General features: G+C 34.4%; 2 protein-coding genes across 2 annotated transcripts; one reads left to right on the top strand and one right to left on the bottom strand.

Annotated features, from left to right (window-relative positions):
• Positions 1–9,028: 9,028 nt before the first annotated feature.
• On the top strand, positions 9,029–9,646 carry LOC133286355 (MLP-like protein 43). The gene is made up of 2 exons (XM_061483758.1): positions 9,029–9,215; positions 9,372–9,646. The coding sequence occupies exons 1-2, from the start codon at positions 9,029–9,031 to the stop codon at positions 9,644–9,646; spliced, it is 462 nt and encodes a 153-aa protein (XP_061339742.1).
• Positions 9,647–10,352: 706 nt separating this feature from the next.
• LOC133286358 (putative ribonucleoside-diphosphate reductase small chain B) lies at positions 10,353–11,147 on the bottom strand. Its single transcript, XM_061483764.1, has one exon. It carries the CDS (start codon positions 10,890–10,892, stop codon positions 10,353–10,355), a length of 540 nt encoding a protein of 179 aa, XP_061339748.1. The 5' UTR covers positions 10,893–11,147.
• Between the last annotated feature and the right edge of the window lie 7,074 nt (positions 11,148–18,221).

Raw genomic sequence — 18,221 nt, 5'->3', positions numbered from 1 at the left:
GAGCTAACTCACCTCAAAGAGGTAATTAGGGTTGGGTAACTCCAAAAAATAAATAAATCAAACACACGTGAATAACGTTAGACGCATTTGTGACATGCAAAAAACTTATCCCCAGTCACTGTCTCTTAATTTTTCGCGCTTTATTTATATTCATATAAACTATTTTATATTTAATTGATGCCAACGTATAATATACCGTAGAATACTATGAAAAGTTATGCAACGTATTTTAAAATGAAAGATTATAAAGGAGAATATATTTTTTATATTGCATAAAATAAAATAATCTTATATACACACAATAAATAGGGGAAATCCACTTTTTTCTTTTTCTTTTTTTAATGGATCTCACTTTTTTTTTTATGTACATAAGATAATTTTATCTTATATAACATAAAAAAGATATACCCTATTATAAAAAGTTCTTGAATTTTAGAATATTATGGTCAATGATTGGCTAATATTTTTTTGTCCAAAAATCATGTGGTAACATGCAGAATACCCATCAGAGAAGGTTTTGTCATGTAGAATAACAGAAGCTTTTCAAAATAGAATATGCAAAATGAAATTCAAAAAATTTCGTTTTCACAAAGAAAAGGAATTGCTTCATCATCTTTGGCGTAGCTGTCGCTAATGACTCTGCTACTATTTGTTTGCTAATTTTGCAACTTTAAGCTGCGCTAAAATCAAACGAAGAAACTGGACTATAATATGAACCCTCATGAGCATAAGGGCTTTAATTTGACCTCAAGGTCGTATTTGGTATGAGGATTTTGTTTAAAATTTTGAAAAAGTGGGGTGGGGAAAAATAATCTTCAATATTTGGTACGAAAAAAATTGAATATATGTTTAAGAAACTTTTTTTTTTCTCACTTTTACATTTCACACTCTATATTTTCAAAAGAAAATATTATCTCATCCATGATTTTTTTTTTTCCCACCACATAAGAAAGGAGTTTTAGTTCTATAGACGAAAATGCCCAAAGACTTATGGGAACGACATGAAACTGTTTCTGACAATGTCAACTACCAATTTTCATAAACAAACAAATCCATATCAAACAATTTGGGTCCCACCACAAGTGTCTTTGTCAAAGATCTTTCTTAGGTCATCATCATATCTGACAACCTTGAGGTTTATTACCTACTTCGCCATTTTCTTTCTCTAGCCGAGCAGCACACATAAATCAAATATATAATAGGAAATGGTACAAAGGAAAATATTTTTTTATCTTATTGGAAAGTGTTTATTTTTTTTATGGGAAAATATTATCTTATGCTGTAGGAGAGTATTTTTCTCTCCTACACATATATCGACTTCCGTGTTACTTTTTTTTCTTTTTTTCTTTTTCTTTAAGGGAGTGGATCCCACTCATAACTATCTCTATGACATAAGAGAGCTTCTCTTATGTCACATGAGATTAATAAAGCCCTTTTTTATACATAAATAGATTCTCGTGTTGTTTTCTTTTTCTTTTCGTTTGTATAAATGAATGGATCACACTTATTCACATATATAGTTATCTATATGACATGAGAGAATTTCTCTGCAAGATTAATAAAGCACATAGAATAATGCATTACAAATTATTTATTTTTTCAAATTAAGGCATCTTATGTTGCTTTTGTTAAACATATCTTATTAATGTTAACATCTCCTTCATCTTTCACGACCAGTATCCTCCCATTCATCTTATGTGTTGGAAAACGACACACACACACAAATCGAATAACGAAAGAGAAAGAAAAGAGAGATTTGACACAGTGATTTACTCTGGTTCATCCAATATAGGTTAAGTCTAGCTTGTTTGTATTATATTTACCTCACCACACTTGTTACAAGTTACTCGGTTTACAAGGGAATGTAAATAGGATTTAAAAAACATTATCTTGACCCGTAAATAAGGGCCTTCATCAGTATTGCGAAGTATGAGCCATATACAACATTCGTCCACTTGGTGAATGTTTCGCATGTTTCTTCAATCCCAATGCAGTTGTACACTATTCAAACTTCTCTAAAGTCACTGCCTTGGTCAGAAAATCAGCATTGTTGACCTTTGTATCAACCTTTTCCAGCAATACAACATTGTCTTCAATCTTCTCGATGATGAAATGGTACTGTATTTCGTCATTCATCTTCATCTTTACCTTTTCCCTACAATAGCATGAGTTGTGTCATCTCTCATTCTAATTGTTCCGCCAGAATATGATTCATAGGTGCATAATCACTTCCTATGAGGTGTTATATGGAACGATGCTCTAGTGTCAATGATCCAGTCTTTGCAGTCGCTATGACTGTCGAACGCAATGTACAGGTCCCATACACTATCTCCATCATTATTCTTTGTACCAAAACCAGGAAGTGCAGATCATCTCGCTTCTCAAGAGGACCTACACATTCATTTCTGCAATTTCTCTTCCAATGTCCAACCTGTTTGCACCTCCAGCACCTTACTTCAGATTTATCACGAGACTTTAATCGTCCCCTCGATCTTCCTCTTTGACCAGACTTCGATCTGTCATCACTCCTCCCTCTAACGATCAGAGCCTCTGTAATAACCCTAATTACATGACTTTTAAATTAGAGGGTTAGGATGAGGACCTTATGGTCATAAATGGAATAAGAATGAAATTTTAAGAATTTTGATATCCATATTGAGGGTATTTTACGCAGATGAATTTTCATCTGTTATTTTTGACTACTGACACATTAACAGTCAGTAGAATAGCTCCAAGTTAGCAAATTATAGTTATAGAGCTATTTTGATGATGTGATTATCTTAGATGAGGTTAGTATATGATTTGATGAATTTTGATACTCATATTGTGGTATTTTGGAAAAGTCACTTCTGTCGGGTATTTTGTACTACTGTAGAAGCAGCCGATAGAATCTCAGAATGGAAAAAAGATGAGAAAATGGAAAGAAAGATCAATATATGCCTAACAAGTCATAATTAGACCAATAATGTTAAAGTTAAGAAGATTATGAAATCCGGTTACAGTTAAGAACACCGGTAAAGACTACAGTGCAATTAAACAGCTTTTAGTGGATATGTGATCTACTAATCAATTTTTAAGTTATGAACATGATAATTAGACAAAATTAATATTAATTACTTAAAGTTGAGATCTTGGGGATTTTCGGATAAAAATTTGATAACAGTTCAAAGAAAAATTACACCGGGTGTCACTAAATGACAGAAAGCCACTTAATGACATGACATAAACCCTAAAAACATAAGGGACCCTTCCCTTCATTTCTGATCAGCACCCTAGCAGCTCCCTCTCTCTATCTAAGTTTGAGTTTTCAAATTTTCTCCACCTTCTCTCTAAGATTCCACTACCAAAACTTCATCAAATCACCAAACTTCCTTCACAAAACTTGTTCTTCTCATCCTCCTCTTCAAGAACATACCTTTTTTGTTCTTGGAAGAAAAATTTTTGTGGTGAATCCCTCCCCAAACAACAGTGGTTCTGGAGCTTTTTCATGTCATGGAGATGTTGTTTTGAGTTATCTTGGAAGAACACTCATTGGTGCTTGTTTCCTTGAGTTTTAATGTAAGTCTCTTGAATCTTTTCCTTGAAAAATCCCACCTTTGAGTAGTGTTCTTGAGTTCTAACTTTGAGTCTTTGTTAAAGGTGTGTTCTTGGTGGAAATGATGCATCTTTGTTTGAGAAAAATGGAAGCTTGAAGCTTTGGAGCTAACTTGAAGAAGTAAGCATGGTTACTAGGAAAAATGGTGACCAAAACTCTCCCACACCCACCTATATGATTTGGCCAACATGGGTTCTTTATGGGATTGATGTTGTAATTTGATAAAAATGAGTTCTTGATGTTGGAAATGTGGAGAATCATGAGTTGAACGAATGATAATGTTAAAAATGCAACCTTTAAGCTTAAGAACACTAATCTTGCTTAAGGATGGAATTTAAATCTGAATGACACTATCATGTCAAATCTGTCGTAATGAGTATAATTAGGATTTTATGTTTAAAATTTAATTAAATAGTGGATTAATGGACTAATTAAGTGTAGGACTTAATTAATTAAAGAAATGGTGAAGTAGACAAGCTAAAAACCTTGTTTATAGCACCTAAATAATTCAGCCAATTAGGGTTAGTATATTAAACATTGGTTTAAGACCTAATTAGGATACTAATCAAGGGTTAAAGTGAGGTGGATCATGCATAATGGATTAATTAACTATAAAACCCTAAAATAAACCTAATGAGGGTTTAGAAGCACTAATTATGTAATTAGTGAACCTAATGAACTAAGACCTAATGTGACTATGTGAGAATGTATAAGTGACCTAATAATAGAAAAATCCTAAAAATAAAGTGACTTAGAGTTTCTAACCAAAGATAATTAGGATTTGCTAATTATACACACTTGGGGTTAAATGACCAGTTTTTAGGTTAACTTTGGGAGAGTATATCTCCCTCCACAGAGGTCCAATAGGGATGTTTCATACATAATTTTGCAGCTTGAGATGTCAGCTATTTGGTGTCAAAATTTGGTACCATTTGAAAATGATTAGAATTCTGTAGGTCCGATTGAGTGGAGAATGCTCAAGGAGGCCATGTGCATGGGCTGTATGTGGCTGCATCTTCCACGAATTTTTCTCTCTCTCATTTCTCACTCAAATTAGGCTCATGATATATCTAATTAAATATGAATATGTCTAGTTTTCTGTATAACAATTTGAGAGCAATTGGTTTAGTTTATTTTCCATAATCGCAGAAATGGTGAGGGATGTTTGGGGCTGGCAGACAGTTTTGCTTGTCCAACTTTAAACGGTGATAACCGGAGCTAGAAAACTCCAAATGAGGCATGTGATACCTTTTTGGAAAGGTATTTGAGTCTAGATTAACATACTAAAAGATGAGAAGGTTATAGAAAGTGGGTTGCACATAGTGACTAGAAAAAAGAAGCGTGTACAGTTATAGGAAAACTATAAAAGTGAGAATTAAGTTAAGTGGGTTTATGGGAACCCCATAGTAACTTATAATAATCATATATATGACTTGGATGAGTTGAAAATAATCTAAGTTAACTTAGAGATCCTAGAGTGGGATTCTAAGATTATGTAAGGTGCTTAAACTATGTGGTTGATTGTGTAACAAGTGAACACTTCATAATGCACTAAAATCATATAATTAAGTAATAAATGGTCTAGACTTGTAATGGGCATATTATTGGCGTATGAGTATAAAAAGTGGAATCATTATATGATTAAGTCTTGGATATGACTTGATTAATTAATATTTAATTAATGATGTGAACGATTCCTACTCTAGGTGTGCCTAGAGAACCTTGCACTTGATGACTGTATTGGAGCATACATATTATATTGGAGTGTGGGCTTGTACTAAGCTCTGTGAGGTAAGCTCCTAGTTCTAGTTGCTCCTCTCTCTTGTGGCCCCACCATGATGGCAGACATTATGGTTGTATTGTATGAAAGTATGTGGTATAACATATATGTGCATTCATTCACATTCATGTAAATGTTATATGATTCTTGATGTTATATGATGCCCTAATGATATATATTATGAGAATCCTGGCCAGTAATCATGGTATGTAGGTTGCCTATGACTTGACTCTGAGAGCTAATTCATACAGAAGTTGTGTTGACTGTCTATGGCTTGACCCTGGAGTCACACATGTGTAACTGTCTATGGCTTTGACCCTGGGGTTAAACAAGGATGATATAATGATGCTATGTTTATGTTGTATGCCTGTATTATATGTTATATATCTGACTTGTCATACACGAAGTGGGCTCAGAGGATTAGAGGATCCTCTATGAACCTTGAGCTTACTGAGATGTGTTATCTCACCCCATTTGGGGATATCATTCCAGGTACCCAGAGTAGCGGTGATGCTTCTAGGGGCAAGGCCCCCCGCCTTGGAGTAGTGGATGACGCTGCTGATTTATCTTTTTTATGTTTAGACTCTATGATGTCATGTATATTTATTAACATGTCCGATTATCTTATGTTGAGATTATGCTATGTATTTATTTAGGCTCATGATTGTAGTATTGGAGCCATGGATTATTTACTGATGCTTAGACGCGTTTGAAATTAATATAGACTTGGTGTATGTTTTCCGTTATTTGGGCATGGAACTTTATTATTTGTATTGACCTGAGAGGGGATCGAAGTCCGTGTGGGACTTGCGAGCTGTCTGTTTAATTATTGTATTTATCAGGTTATTGTATGTGTGGGACCCATGTTCCCAGTTATCTGAAATACACCAGTTATGCTATCTGTGAGACTTCATCAGAAATGACACTTGAGTTCTTATCCGGATGGTCAACGGCCACTAGTGATGGCCAATGGTTTTAATTAGTAAACTTAGATGTTAATGTTACGCGAATGCAATATATCAGATGAACGCTTTGAAAATGTTTTAGAAAATATTTTGGAAAAAGTTTACTCGTATTTTTATAAGACGCTTTATTATTCTTTTAAGATAAAGTCTTCTGATGTGTATGCTAAATATCATGTATGTTAACAACCGGAGAACTACGGGGTGTTACAGCCTCATTACTAGTACCTTTAGAACCTACCCTTGTTTTCTCCTTAAACAATAGGGCAGCAACAACCATCTCGAACAACAGTTTATTAACGATAATACCGATTGAAACAATGATGTGCTCCCAAGAGTTTGGCAGTGAACACAACAAGGTGAAAGCTTTATCTTCTTTGTCTAGATTTATATTTATAAATGAAAGTTGCGCACAAATAGTGTTAAATTCATTTAAAAGAGCAGAGAAAGAATCACCTTTGTTCATCCGCAAATTATACATCTTCCTTCGCAGAGTGACTTGCTTTGATAAAGACCTCCAAGTTTCGTCCAAAGATCCTTCGCGATCTTCTCAGAAGTTACGTTCACTAGAACATTATCTACCAGGCATAACCAAATATGGCTTCGCACCTTTCGATCATCTTTAGTCCACACCTTCAACTAGTTCGACTCGCCTTCCTTCGACGTTCCATCATTGACAAATTTCGTTGGTATTGATGGCTTCTCATCTTCGATCACGTACCACACGTTCCTGTCATCAAGCAAAGCCTTCATCCTCAACTTCCATAACTCGAACCCCTTTCCTCCGAACTTTTCAACATCTACTCATGATTGTCCAGTCGACTTCCTTTCCAGATTAATTTCACAGTTTTCTCTATGCCAAGAAAAATCTCCAAATCACGAAATCCCAATCTGTCACAAGAACCTCGGTCACAGAACCAAAACTCTTGATACCAAATGTTGAAAATCGACACACACACAAATCGAATAACGAAAGAGAAAGGGAAGAGAGATTTGACATAATGATTTACCTTAGTTCACCCAATTAGGCTACATCCAGCTTGTCTGTACTATATTCACCTCACCACACTTGTTACAAGCCACTCGGTTTACAAGAGAATATACATAGGATTTAGAAAATCCTAACAACAGTTATTTATGGGCCCAAGCCCAAACTACTAAGTAAAAGAAAATTACAATATGTCATAGACCTATAACAGTACCAGGCCTCTACGGGTTGGGGGTGCTGCCCCCGCACCTTGTCGAGGAGGCTTCCTCGGACCCCCGCTCGCTCACCTGGTTGCTTTTCTACTGACCCCGCCAATAAGAGGTCTCATCAGTATGTTAAGTATGAGTCATACCCAACATTATGAATACAAGTTGTTTCTTCTTTGCAGTTGCATGACTAAATGCAAGAGATTTAACATTCCAACTCGTTGACATTAACGTGTAACCTTTCATGTTCATCTGTTACATAGTGTGGAGCTCTATATATGTAACTATAAGAGCCAAATGGATAAAAAAATAAAGTTGCATCTAGCTATAATTTTTGGTCTAATGATAAACGTTTGATCCTAACAATTGATTTGAGAACAACCTCACGGGTTCGAGCAGTCTATGAAGCAATTTATGAGGGGCATTATTGGCCCCCAACAATTTCTTCTATATGCTCATAGGTAGGGTCAATTTTCAACACGACCTGCTGATATGACAGAAAAAATTTGTGTTCGGGTTGTATCATTTTTCAATTTGTGTCGTGTTTGTATTAGTAAGAACTGATATGAAAATAATTAATGTCATGTTGCATGTCAACCAACAAACGCAAAATTGACTCGCGTTAATGTCTTATAGGTTATTCGTATTGTGTCCTGTCATGTGTCACGTTGTGTTATGTTAACCCGAATAATAAGTGACATACATTGAGGTTGACAGGTTATTCATATTATATCAATCTGCATAATAAGTGAAATACTTTGAAATTAGGAGGTTATTTGTGTTCGTATCAAAGGTTTTGATTCATTTTTAATTTCATATTTATGTGTATTCATGTTTGTGTCAAATTTATATCGTGTCATATCGTATCAATCTGAATTAGCATCGCTCCTCTCTATAAAAGCAAAAGATTATTGCACAGCGATTTCTCTAATGTGTCCAAATCATATGAAATTTTGACGCAACCAAATTATATAAAATTTAAGAGAATTTCGATATTACTATCGTACAATTACAAAACATCCATGCATCCTGTCTTAACTTTTCCTCACATTGCTCCTCCCCCTTTAAAAACACGAGATAATTATGATACAAAGACCTCGGTGAGTTCATTGAGAACTTTTCAAATAGGAGGAAAATTATATGCCTCGAGAACCATGAAAAACGTTGTCTAGTTATAATATTATGTACAAGCTAATAATCGGTCCAGCACCATTTTTCATATTTTAATACCAATTTAAAATTTTCAAGCTTCACAGTTGTCTAGTGACGTCCAATCAATAGATTATTTTAAGAATGTTTCAATCAATACTTTTATTTTATTTTATTTTTCTTTTTGTCATAGACTCATAGATTGCACGAAATCTGAACCCGCCAGTGAATAGAGCGGTCGAACCAATAATTTAGTGAAGTACAATCCTCTATATAAGGGAATTCATTTCGTTTTATAAGTCATCTGAATTTCCCTTCTTATATCTGTGCATTTTAGAGAGTAAAGATATGGCTCTTAATGGGAAATTAGAGACTGAAATAGAGATTCAAGCACCTGCTGCTAGGTTCTACAACATCTTCAGAAAGCAAATTCATCATATTCCTAATATCTCAACAGATAAAATACATGGTGCTAAAGTGCATCAAGGTGACTGGGAAAATGTTGGTTCTGTCACACACTGGGATTATACCATAGGTAAGGTTGCTATACGTACGTTTGATAATTATATTACTCAAATTAATTGAAAGCTATTTTTATTAATTTTGCAAAGGTAAATCAGAATTCATATTTAGTTGTCCTGGCTTATGTTATGTTATTGAACTTATCTTTAATACTTGTGAAACCCTGCAGAAGGGAAAAAGACAAGTCTAAAGGAGAAAATTGAAGCCATAGATGATGCTAACAAGTCGATCACTTATAGCCTCTCTGATGGGGAAATCAGTGAGGGTTACAAGATTTTAAAGTTCACACTACAAGTGATTGATAAGGCAAATGGGGGGCTTGTGAAATGGACCTTACAATATGAAAAGCTTAAACAGAATATTGTAGCTGCATCTCCTGATTCTTACATGGACTTTGCTGCTAAGGTCACAAAAGATATTGATGCTCATCTTGTCAAGGCATAGCACCAAAATGACACAAGAAGAAGAAGATGATCGTGATGAAACGGGTTTGGCTTAAGTTTAGCGAGTAAATAAAGCATCATGTAATAAACTTTGTTGTGTTGTTTGTAATAATGGTATGCTTCTAAGTCATCCATGCTTGTCTGTAATATATAATGGATGCTTGCTCAGTAGTCATTGCACTACATGCATGCCTCGACTGAATGCTTGTATAACTCATTCATGGTACTTTTGGATATTGATGCAGGTGTGCTTGTCAAATATAAATATGAGAATTAATTAATGTGGGTAATGGATATTGTTTTTGAATTAATGCGGGTACGGAATTTATTATTTATATGTCTTGACTCTTGAGAATCAATTTTTGGTTTGAACATAGTTTTTTAACAAAATTTATTGCGAATACGGAAAGTATAACGACGTTCTAAGTAATAAAATGATGAGTGCGTATCATTTTCACGAAGACTAAATTCAAGCAATAATTCACCATTTTTTTCTAAATTAAACAATTCAATAATGATGTGAACAGGTAACCAAATTTAATTAAAAATCAATTCTAGATGACAGTTACAGAAATTAACAAAAAGATAAGTTTGAAGTTGAGAATAAAGATGCAGTCATGATCTACTTCACCTTGTATAATTCTTTTTAGAGAGTGTTTGATAGGAGGAAAAATTTTAAAATCCTGAAAAAAATGAGATTGAAAATGTTATTTTTCCACGTTTAGTTCAGAGATTTTAAAATTTTTTATGGAAAAATCAAATTCCTGTGATTCTAATTTTTGAAGAAAAATCCCATATAAAAATAGCACTGAATGTGTGGTATTTTCAGATTCCCACCAAGTGGCAATATTTGAGAAAGTTTTTCGGACAAAATTAACCTCAGCCTTCTTCGCGACACAAGGAACGGTTTCAATGGCGGGGAACAAGCGATTCTTCTCGGTGGGGTCTTTGATGTAGGTTTCGAGAAGGAGACTGTACATCTCGGTGTGAATATTCTCGATGGCGATATGAAAGACGTATAAGGCACGTGCCTCGGCGACTGGGATTTCCTTCATGAACTTTCCGGCGAGATTTTCGAGGACGATGCCATCGGAGGCGGCGATGAAGGCGAGGACGTGGGTCACGAAGTGGCGCTCGCCGTCGATGAGGGAGTTCCAGTGGCGGAGATCAACCTCTTCGGCGGTCCAGAAAGATGCTTCGACTTTTTTATACATTTCCCAGGTTTCTTGGTATTGGATTGGGAACATGTAGAACCAATCTGAGTTTGGAGCTAGAACGGCTCTTCTGGAATCGCAGGCATTGTGTTTGGGAATTGGAACAAGAAGAAAAAAGAGAATTTGATTGCTCCTGAGGCTTGGGGTTTGAGGCGAAGATTCAGGGATTTGAATACAGAGGGAGAAGAATATATTTTTTTTTTTTGGAAGGAAAAATTTGTAATCTCTTTTTTGAACGACAATGGATTGTAAAAAAAAAATCGGCTGAATGTTTCCAAAAGTTTTGAATGAAAATAAAGGTAAGGTTTTAGACTGAATTCGTTTTCCCTCTGTAATTTTTGACTGAATATGATTTTTGTTAAAAAGTTTTGACGGAATCTAATTTTTTTCGAAAACTTTGACCGAATACATTTTTGATCGAAAATGCTGTCATTAATTTCAAGGAATATTTTTTGTCGAAAATTGACACTTTTCTAATATAGTGTATTTCCTGACTTGGATAAGATGTGAGACTTGTGAGAGAATAAGACACAATGATCAATGGACAAAGTGTTTAACTAGTTGTTACAGGTAGATATTACGATTTACCAAATCAGGTTAGTTTAACTAGTACATATTTGATTTCATTTAAACAAGATCTTAGGTTTAAATTCTTGTAAATGTAAGAAGATTTCTTTTAGGAGAGATAACCCCACTATGATATGAATGTTTTCAGTTTGAATAGAATTGACTTTCATAAAAGATATTTGTAATTATAAATAAAAAAAAATGATTACGGTTTAGCAAGATCATTATCATTTGCAGAAATTGCGACATGCTCAAGATGTAAATTTACTAGTACTTGTGATTGAATTCAAGATTATACAGGGGATGGTTACCATCACGGTATGACACAATTCCAAACACAAATTCTGACACGCATGAATATGGAAGTTACTTTTTTTAGACCTCTTATGAAATAATCCACATACATTTCAGGTATGTATGATAACTGGGGTGTTTGGTAGAAGAATAATTTTTCAGTATCTGAGTATCATGATTATTGGAAATATAGTTGGAAAAAAAGTTAACTGGGAATAATACGAAAAAAGTGTTTGGTAGGCTAAAATATTATCGGGAATATTTATTAATTTTACTGAACGGGTGTTTAGTTGATGTTAAAATATTATTGAAAAAATATGTAACTTTTACGAAACTACCCTCTCTCGTAGTAGATCTGGTTACCGATTTGTGAAACAACACAAAACGGAGGCAACAAGGGTATATTTGTCTGCAAAAAAAAGTGAATTGATACCCTGTAGTCATGTATAAAAAATTACCATGTTGAATTAGGTGTTTTTTTTGGCCTGTTGACAATGTTAAATGGATACCAGGTCACAACCAAGGCATAATTTATGTTTTCTTTGTACCAAATATGGGTATAAATAATGGGGTTTGCATCTATCATGTCACATGACACAAAAAGTATCCTACACACACAACATTTTGTGGGGCTTGCACTTTTTGAAGCAAAAAAAAAAAAACTAGGCATGCAAAACGAATCTCTATAACATTACACAATCACTTTTCCTACAACATAACTCTTATAAAACCCTTAAATTATTCCTACTATCAAATTCCTAAGGGTACCAAACTTGTGACAAAGTCACAGCTGTTAACTTTTGACCAAGTTACTTTCTTTCGACCCAATATGAAAAAGTACCCATACATTTCAGTATGTACACACTGATGGGACCTCACGGCCAGTGCACCGATCGTACAAGTAATATAATGATTAAATAAGATATCGTTCCCACGAGGATTATAGATCAAGCACTAATTCACTATTGCAACTTAAGTTAGACAATCAAAATTGTATTTGGAACAAGATTTGAATTGGAATTTAAAATATTAAAACTAGTTAATCGCAAGAATTAAAAATAAGAATTTAAAGATTTGAATTAACTAATAGAAATTAAATGTAGCTAGGGTTTCGATTTCCTTCAATCTCTCGATTATGTTTGAATTCCTTCTTTAAGTTAATCATCCTTAATATCAATCTAATCGATTCTTTCTTATATAATTAGAGCTCAATCCCTTGACCCAATGGGTGCAGCTCAGTTGGTTCCTTGGCGCTGAGTTAGTGGGGTTGGACATGTGTTCGATTCCCGCTGAATGCATTCTTGGGGAGGGGGCTGAACCTTTAGCCATTACTGACCCCCGCACTCCGGATTAGTCTCATAGCCGGCTCAAAGAGTCGAAGCTTGTGGGGATACCGGAGGGAGCCAACTCGCCTCAAAGAGGTAATTAGGGTTGGGTAACTCCAAAAAAAAAGAGCTCAATCCCTTGTTACCCTAAATTTTTACAATCTTGCAAGAACCCTAGTTCCCTGGTTATTTCCCAAGAAAGTAAGCATTAAATTCAAGAATGTCTATCCCTAGAATCATAAAGCTTACGATGAAATTATCATATACAGATCATCCACCAACATTCTTATTGTCATGCATTTACCTAAGATCAATATATAAGATTCAAGCTCATATAAAGCATTAAGAAAAGATAATTTCATTCATGATAAAAAGAAAAATTAACATAAAGAATTGTTCAAAACATAATAAAGAAATTGAATTCCATCTAACCCTAACTACCTAAAGATTTAGCCAGACATAGCAAGATTAAGAACAAAAGAAAATATAAAAGCTTCCCCAAACTCCATAGTTGATTGGTGAATCTTCAATATCTCCAGTGCAAGCTTGATTTTGATCCGTCTCTGCCGCTCACGAACATGAACTGGGTGTTTCTCCGCGTTCCCTATGCCTCCGAGTACCAAGAACTCTTCAAGAATGTCTAAAAGTGATTGATTCTGCCCCAAAATATGTTTTTAAGGGCAAATAATTTGTGTCCTAGTGGATACTTCAAGTGGGCCTAAGTTGGGTCTTTCGGGGCGCTTAAGCCTGAATTTGAGGGCTTAAGCCTCTTGGGACAGTAGTGCAGATTTGTATGTGGGCGCTTAAGCCTGAATTTGGGGGCTTAAGCACCTTCTTCGAAGAGAAACTTTTACCTGGGAGCGAGCTTAAGCCTGAATTTGGGGGCTTAAGCGCCCTCAGAAAGTGGCTTTTTGCGATTTTGGAGTATTTGGGAGGCTTAAGCTTTGAAATGGGGGCTTAAGCCTCCTCTTCAATAACTTGATTTTTCTAAATTTTCTTTAGATAGATTCTCATATCTTCTAGTTTTGATCTCCATCTATCCAATCTTCATTTTTGACTCCATTTATCATCAAATTCCTTCAAAATAGAAAATATATATTATTTAATTCATAATTCATAAAGTTCATGATTTTGTGTCAATAAACCCTAGATTTCACTTATTTAATTTGATAATTCATGTAATTTTAGTCTATAAAATAAGATAAACTAAAGGTTTATCACACACCAAACTTGCTACCAAGCTATGGTTGTTAATTTTGGTACAAAATTTTATATATTGTCCCTTACAGATCTTAAGAGCTCTACATGCAATTTCTGATATAAAAGTCATAATAAGACAGACAAACATCAAAATATAAATTTGTCATTTAATTGGTTATTTTGTATGAACAGAACCAAATTTAACATTTAACTACGTTCTAAACCAAAATAATTATCATCCATATCATTATTTACGTTACATTTATACACACATGATAACAAACAACTAAGGTACAATCATCCAGCTTTTACTATTTACATATGTATACAGAACCAACAATGTGCAACTACTTAAAAGGGGATGATCATAAACTTGATCATTAGGCATGCAAAGGAAACACGATAAATTGATACAGGTAAAGAGCCTCCAATCACAGGGTTACCTACTTCACAGTGCGCTGCTAAAGGAAGGAAATGATGGTTGTGTGCCTTTGCTAGATCCCTATGCAACCTTGATGAAATTCTTAGCTATCTAGCTGCATTAGTAGCTCTCACAACCAACAACACTTTAGTCTGAGAGTTCAAATCCATCATAAGTTTTAATAATGTATGTAGACTCAACAAGATTACCATAGCAAGCTAGAGGGACAAGGTTACACCTAATTCAGCTTTAAAATTTGAACAGAAATCATGGAGAAACGTACGTATAGTATAGCTTCAAAAATGAATCGAAAAGCAATGGAATCCTATCTGGGGGTTATGCAGAAAAATGGCTCTAATATAAATGCAGACTGATATTTTCATACAATGAATTGAAATCTGAATGTTCAACAGGACAAAGACTTACAAATTAGCTTTCACTGAAAATAAACGTGTTTGATTTTGAGACGTATAACTCAAGTTATGATTAAAAGGACAACAAATGTCAGAAAGGGAATAATGCAGAAAAGGGGTTGGAATTTGGAATGAAACTGGTGTTAAATGATGAGGAACCTGAATCTAAAACTTATTTCATTCTAAAGCTTTATATGTCAGCTTTCAAACAAAACAAGCGTTGCTCAAGTCCAACATGTACAGCTAGAGTTACGCATGAAACCGTGGTTGCTGCCAGATCAATATGTGAGTTTAAAACAAAATAGAACTTGGACCCTTGAGAAAACATGATATTTGGTTAGAAGATGTTTGATTCTGTTCAGTCAAAGGTTGATGTTGGATCTTGTATATCCTTTGTTAAAAAGGGTGATGTGTGTGTTGTGTAGTGACATGAATCTATGCTGGACCATGCGCCCAATGTGGGGGGTCCATTGTGCGGGTCCATAAAAGAAGACAACTTAGAATCAACACCCTCTGAACATCTTGAGTCCAACAGATCCACACACAAAAAGTTTAAACTCTCATTAATCTTTGGCTTACAGAGAACACAACACTACAACAATCAAGGAAATTAGCACTTTGTTCATTTTTCAATGTAAGTGAGTGTTGTATAAACTGGGTACACTAGTGACTAGTCCCACTTTAAAAAATGTCAGTGTCCTATTTCAATGTTCTGCTCCTTATTACTTCTACTGTTATTGGAATTGACTTTGGTTGGTTGTTTTTTGGGCACTTAATATTCCATTGCGTGCTCTGATACCATCACCAACAACTCAAAAAGTAAGAACACTTATCAAAAATGTTAATGTTCACCAATTTTTTTACCTAAATGTCACGTGAATAGTGTTATTTTCTAATTTGCCACGGGGCAAGTTCACTACCTGGTGTAGCGAACTCGGTTTACTGACGTGTCACGTTTCTAGTGGACACCAAGTTCGCTACACGGGACAGCGAACTTGGTTCAAGTTAAACCAAGTTCGTTACCCAATGTAGGGAACTTCACACCCTTTTTTTTTTTTAACTTGGTACTTGTTATCCACTAGAAATATGACACGTCGCAAACCGAGTTCGCTACACCGGGTAGCGAACTTGTCCCCGTGCCAGATTGAGAAATAACACTATTCGCGTAATATTTAAGTAAAAAAATTAGTGAAGTGTACGCCAAAATGCATATTGTGGCCTTCGTTATAGGGAACTTTTTAATTTGTTTAGAAAACAAACCAATAGTGGCGAGTGTGGCAGGGTACCCTTATTCTAATACAATATTTATGTGGATATTGATTAATCATTTTTAGTCTAAAGTTTTAGTATTGTACAGAGTGGATGATCCTTCGCAAATCAAATGAATCTTCCAAGTGCTATCTCTTAATTATAAGTTGTACCACAATATCAAAAGGGGATTCGAGAAAGATGCCTCACGAAAATGGGACGGTCGGTGCTCCTGCTCTGCTGGCTGCTATATAAATCATGAAGCAACTCCTATATTATTAATGTATCATCTATCATTTAACATGACCACAAAAATTTTCCTACACACACAACATTTTGTGGGACCCGCAGCAAAAAAAAAAAAAAAACTCCGGCACGCAAAACGAATCTCTATAACATAACACAATCATTTTTCCTACAACATAACTCTTATAAAACCCATTATTAATATTATAAACCAAATGGGATATATATATATATATATATATATATATATATATATATATATATATATAATTTTAATATTTCTATATTCTCAAAACAATTTTTTTGAATTAAAAAATTATAATAAAAAAGACTATTATAATCCGGAAATTTTAAAAAAAAACTGTTATATACACTAAATGAGTTAACTTAAGGGTAGGTAAGTTGTTTATATTATTCAAATATTGAGTTTGAATTGCATTTTTATAGTAGAGTTGTTGCCGTCCAACATATCTTATAAAGTTAGTTTTTTTGTATACATTAAAGTTAGTTTAGTATTCTCTTCAAGTAAAAGTAAAAAATTAGACATGAAATTTTCATATAAATTTTAACATAAACTTCATCAATAAATTTTTTATTTTCTTAAAATGGATATCCGAGTCTTCTGATTTGTATGATCACACACCTGTCCTAGGCTCTAAAAAATTGTGAGAAAAGAGGAGTGAAGGGATAATAATCATGTAAGCAGATCCCATCGACATAAGAGTCGGAAAAACGCAATAAGCTAGTGGAGTGTGACTTCGATGACTCAAAAAGTTTCAATAGTAGATAATGACCAATTGCCCCCATTGATTGGGATTGAAAATAAGACATGGCAAGGGATGAGTCCTACAATGAGGTTGCTCAACGTGTGTTTGTTCAATTATAACAATTAGCATGCGTCTTACGAGTCAATTCTATGGTGTAGAATCAAACATATGTGGACAAAGTTTGATGCGTTTGTGACTTGCTAAAACCTTATCCCCAGTCATTATCTCTTTCTTTTTTTTGTGCTTTATTTATATCCATGTTGACTATTTTATATTTAATTGGTGCCAACGTATAATATACCGTAGAATTCTATGAAAAGTTATGCAATGTATTTTAAAATGAAAGATTACGAAAAGTTCTTGAATTTTAGAATACTATGGTCAGTGATTGGCTAATATTTTTTTGTCCAAAAATCATGTGGTAACATGCAGAATACCTACCATAGAAGGTTTTGTCATGTGGAAAGCTTCACAAAAATAGAATATGCAAAAGAAAATTTCAAAAATTCCGTTTTCACAAAGAAAAGGAATTGCTTTATCATCCGTGGCGTAGCTGTCGCTAATGACTCTGCTGCTATTTGTTTGCTCCAAAATTTTGCAACTTCAAGCTGCACTAAAATCAAACAAAGAAACTGGACTATAATATGAAACCTTCATGTGCATAATTTGACCTCAAAAGTTATTCAAATAGAAGATGAGGATATAATTTGATCAAAGACTAAACCTAATTGTGCAAAAATTCAACCATCAAAAGTGGCCTAGATTAATTATTAATTGTTAATAATTGAGTTCTTATGGATTTATAGTGTGGTGGAGCCCACAGTATACACTAGCCACATGCTAATGGGAGTTTATATTCCACAAGATAGACCCCTTCCTAG

Source organism: Gastrolobium bilobum, unplaced genomic scaffold (assembly GCF_033153095.1).
Source record: "Gastrolobium bilobum isolate Gb01-03AN ecotype WA unplaced genomic scaffold, APGP_CSIRO_Gbil_v1 utg27076, whole genome shotgun sequence".
NCBI classification, from domain to species: Eukaryota; Viridiplantae; Streptophyta; class Magnoliopsida; order Fabales; family Fabaceae; genus Gastrolobium; species Gastrolobium bilobum.
This window is presented reverse-complemented; position numbering and strand designations above follow the sequence as displayed.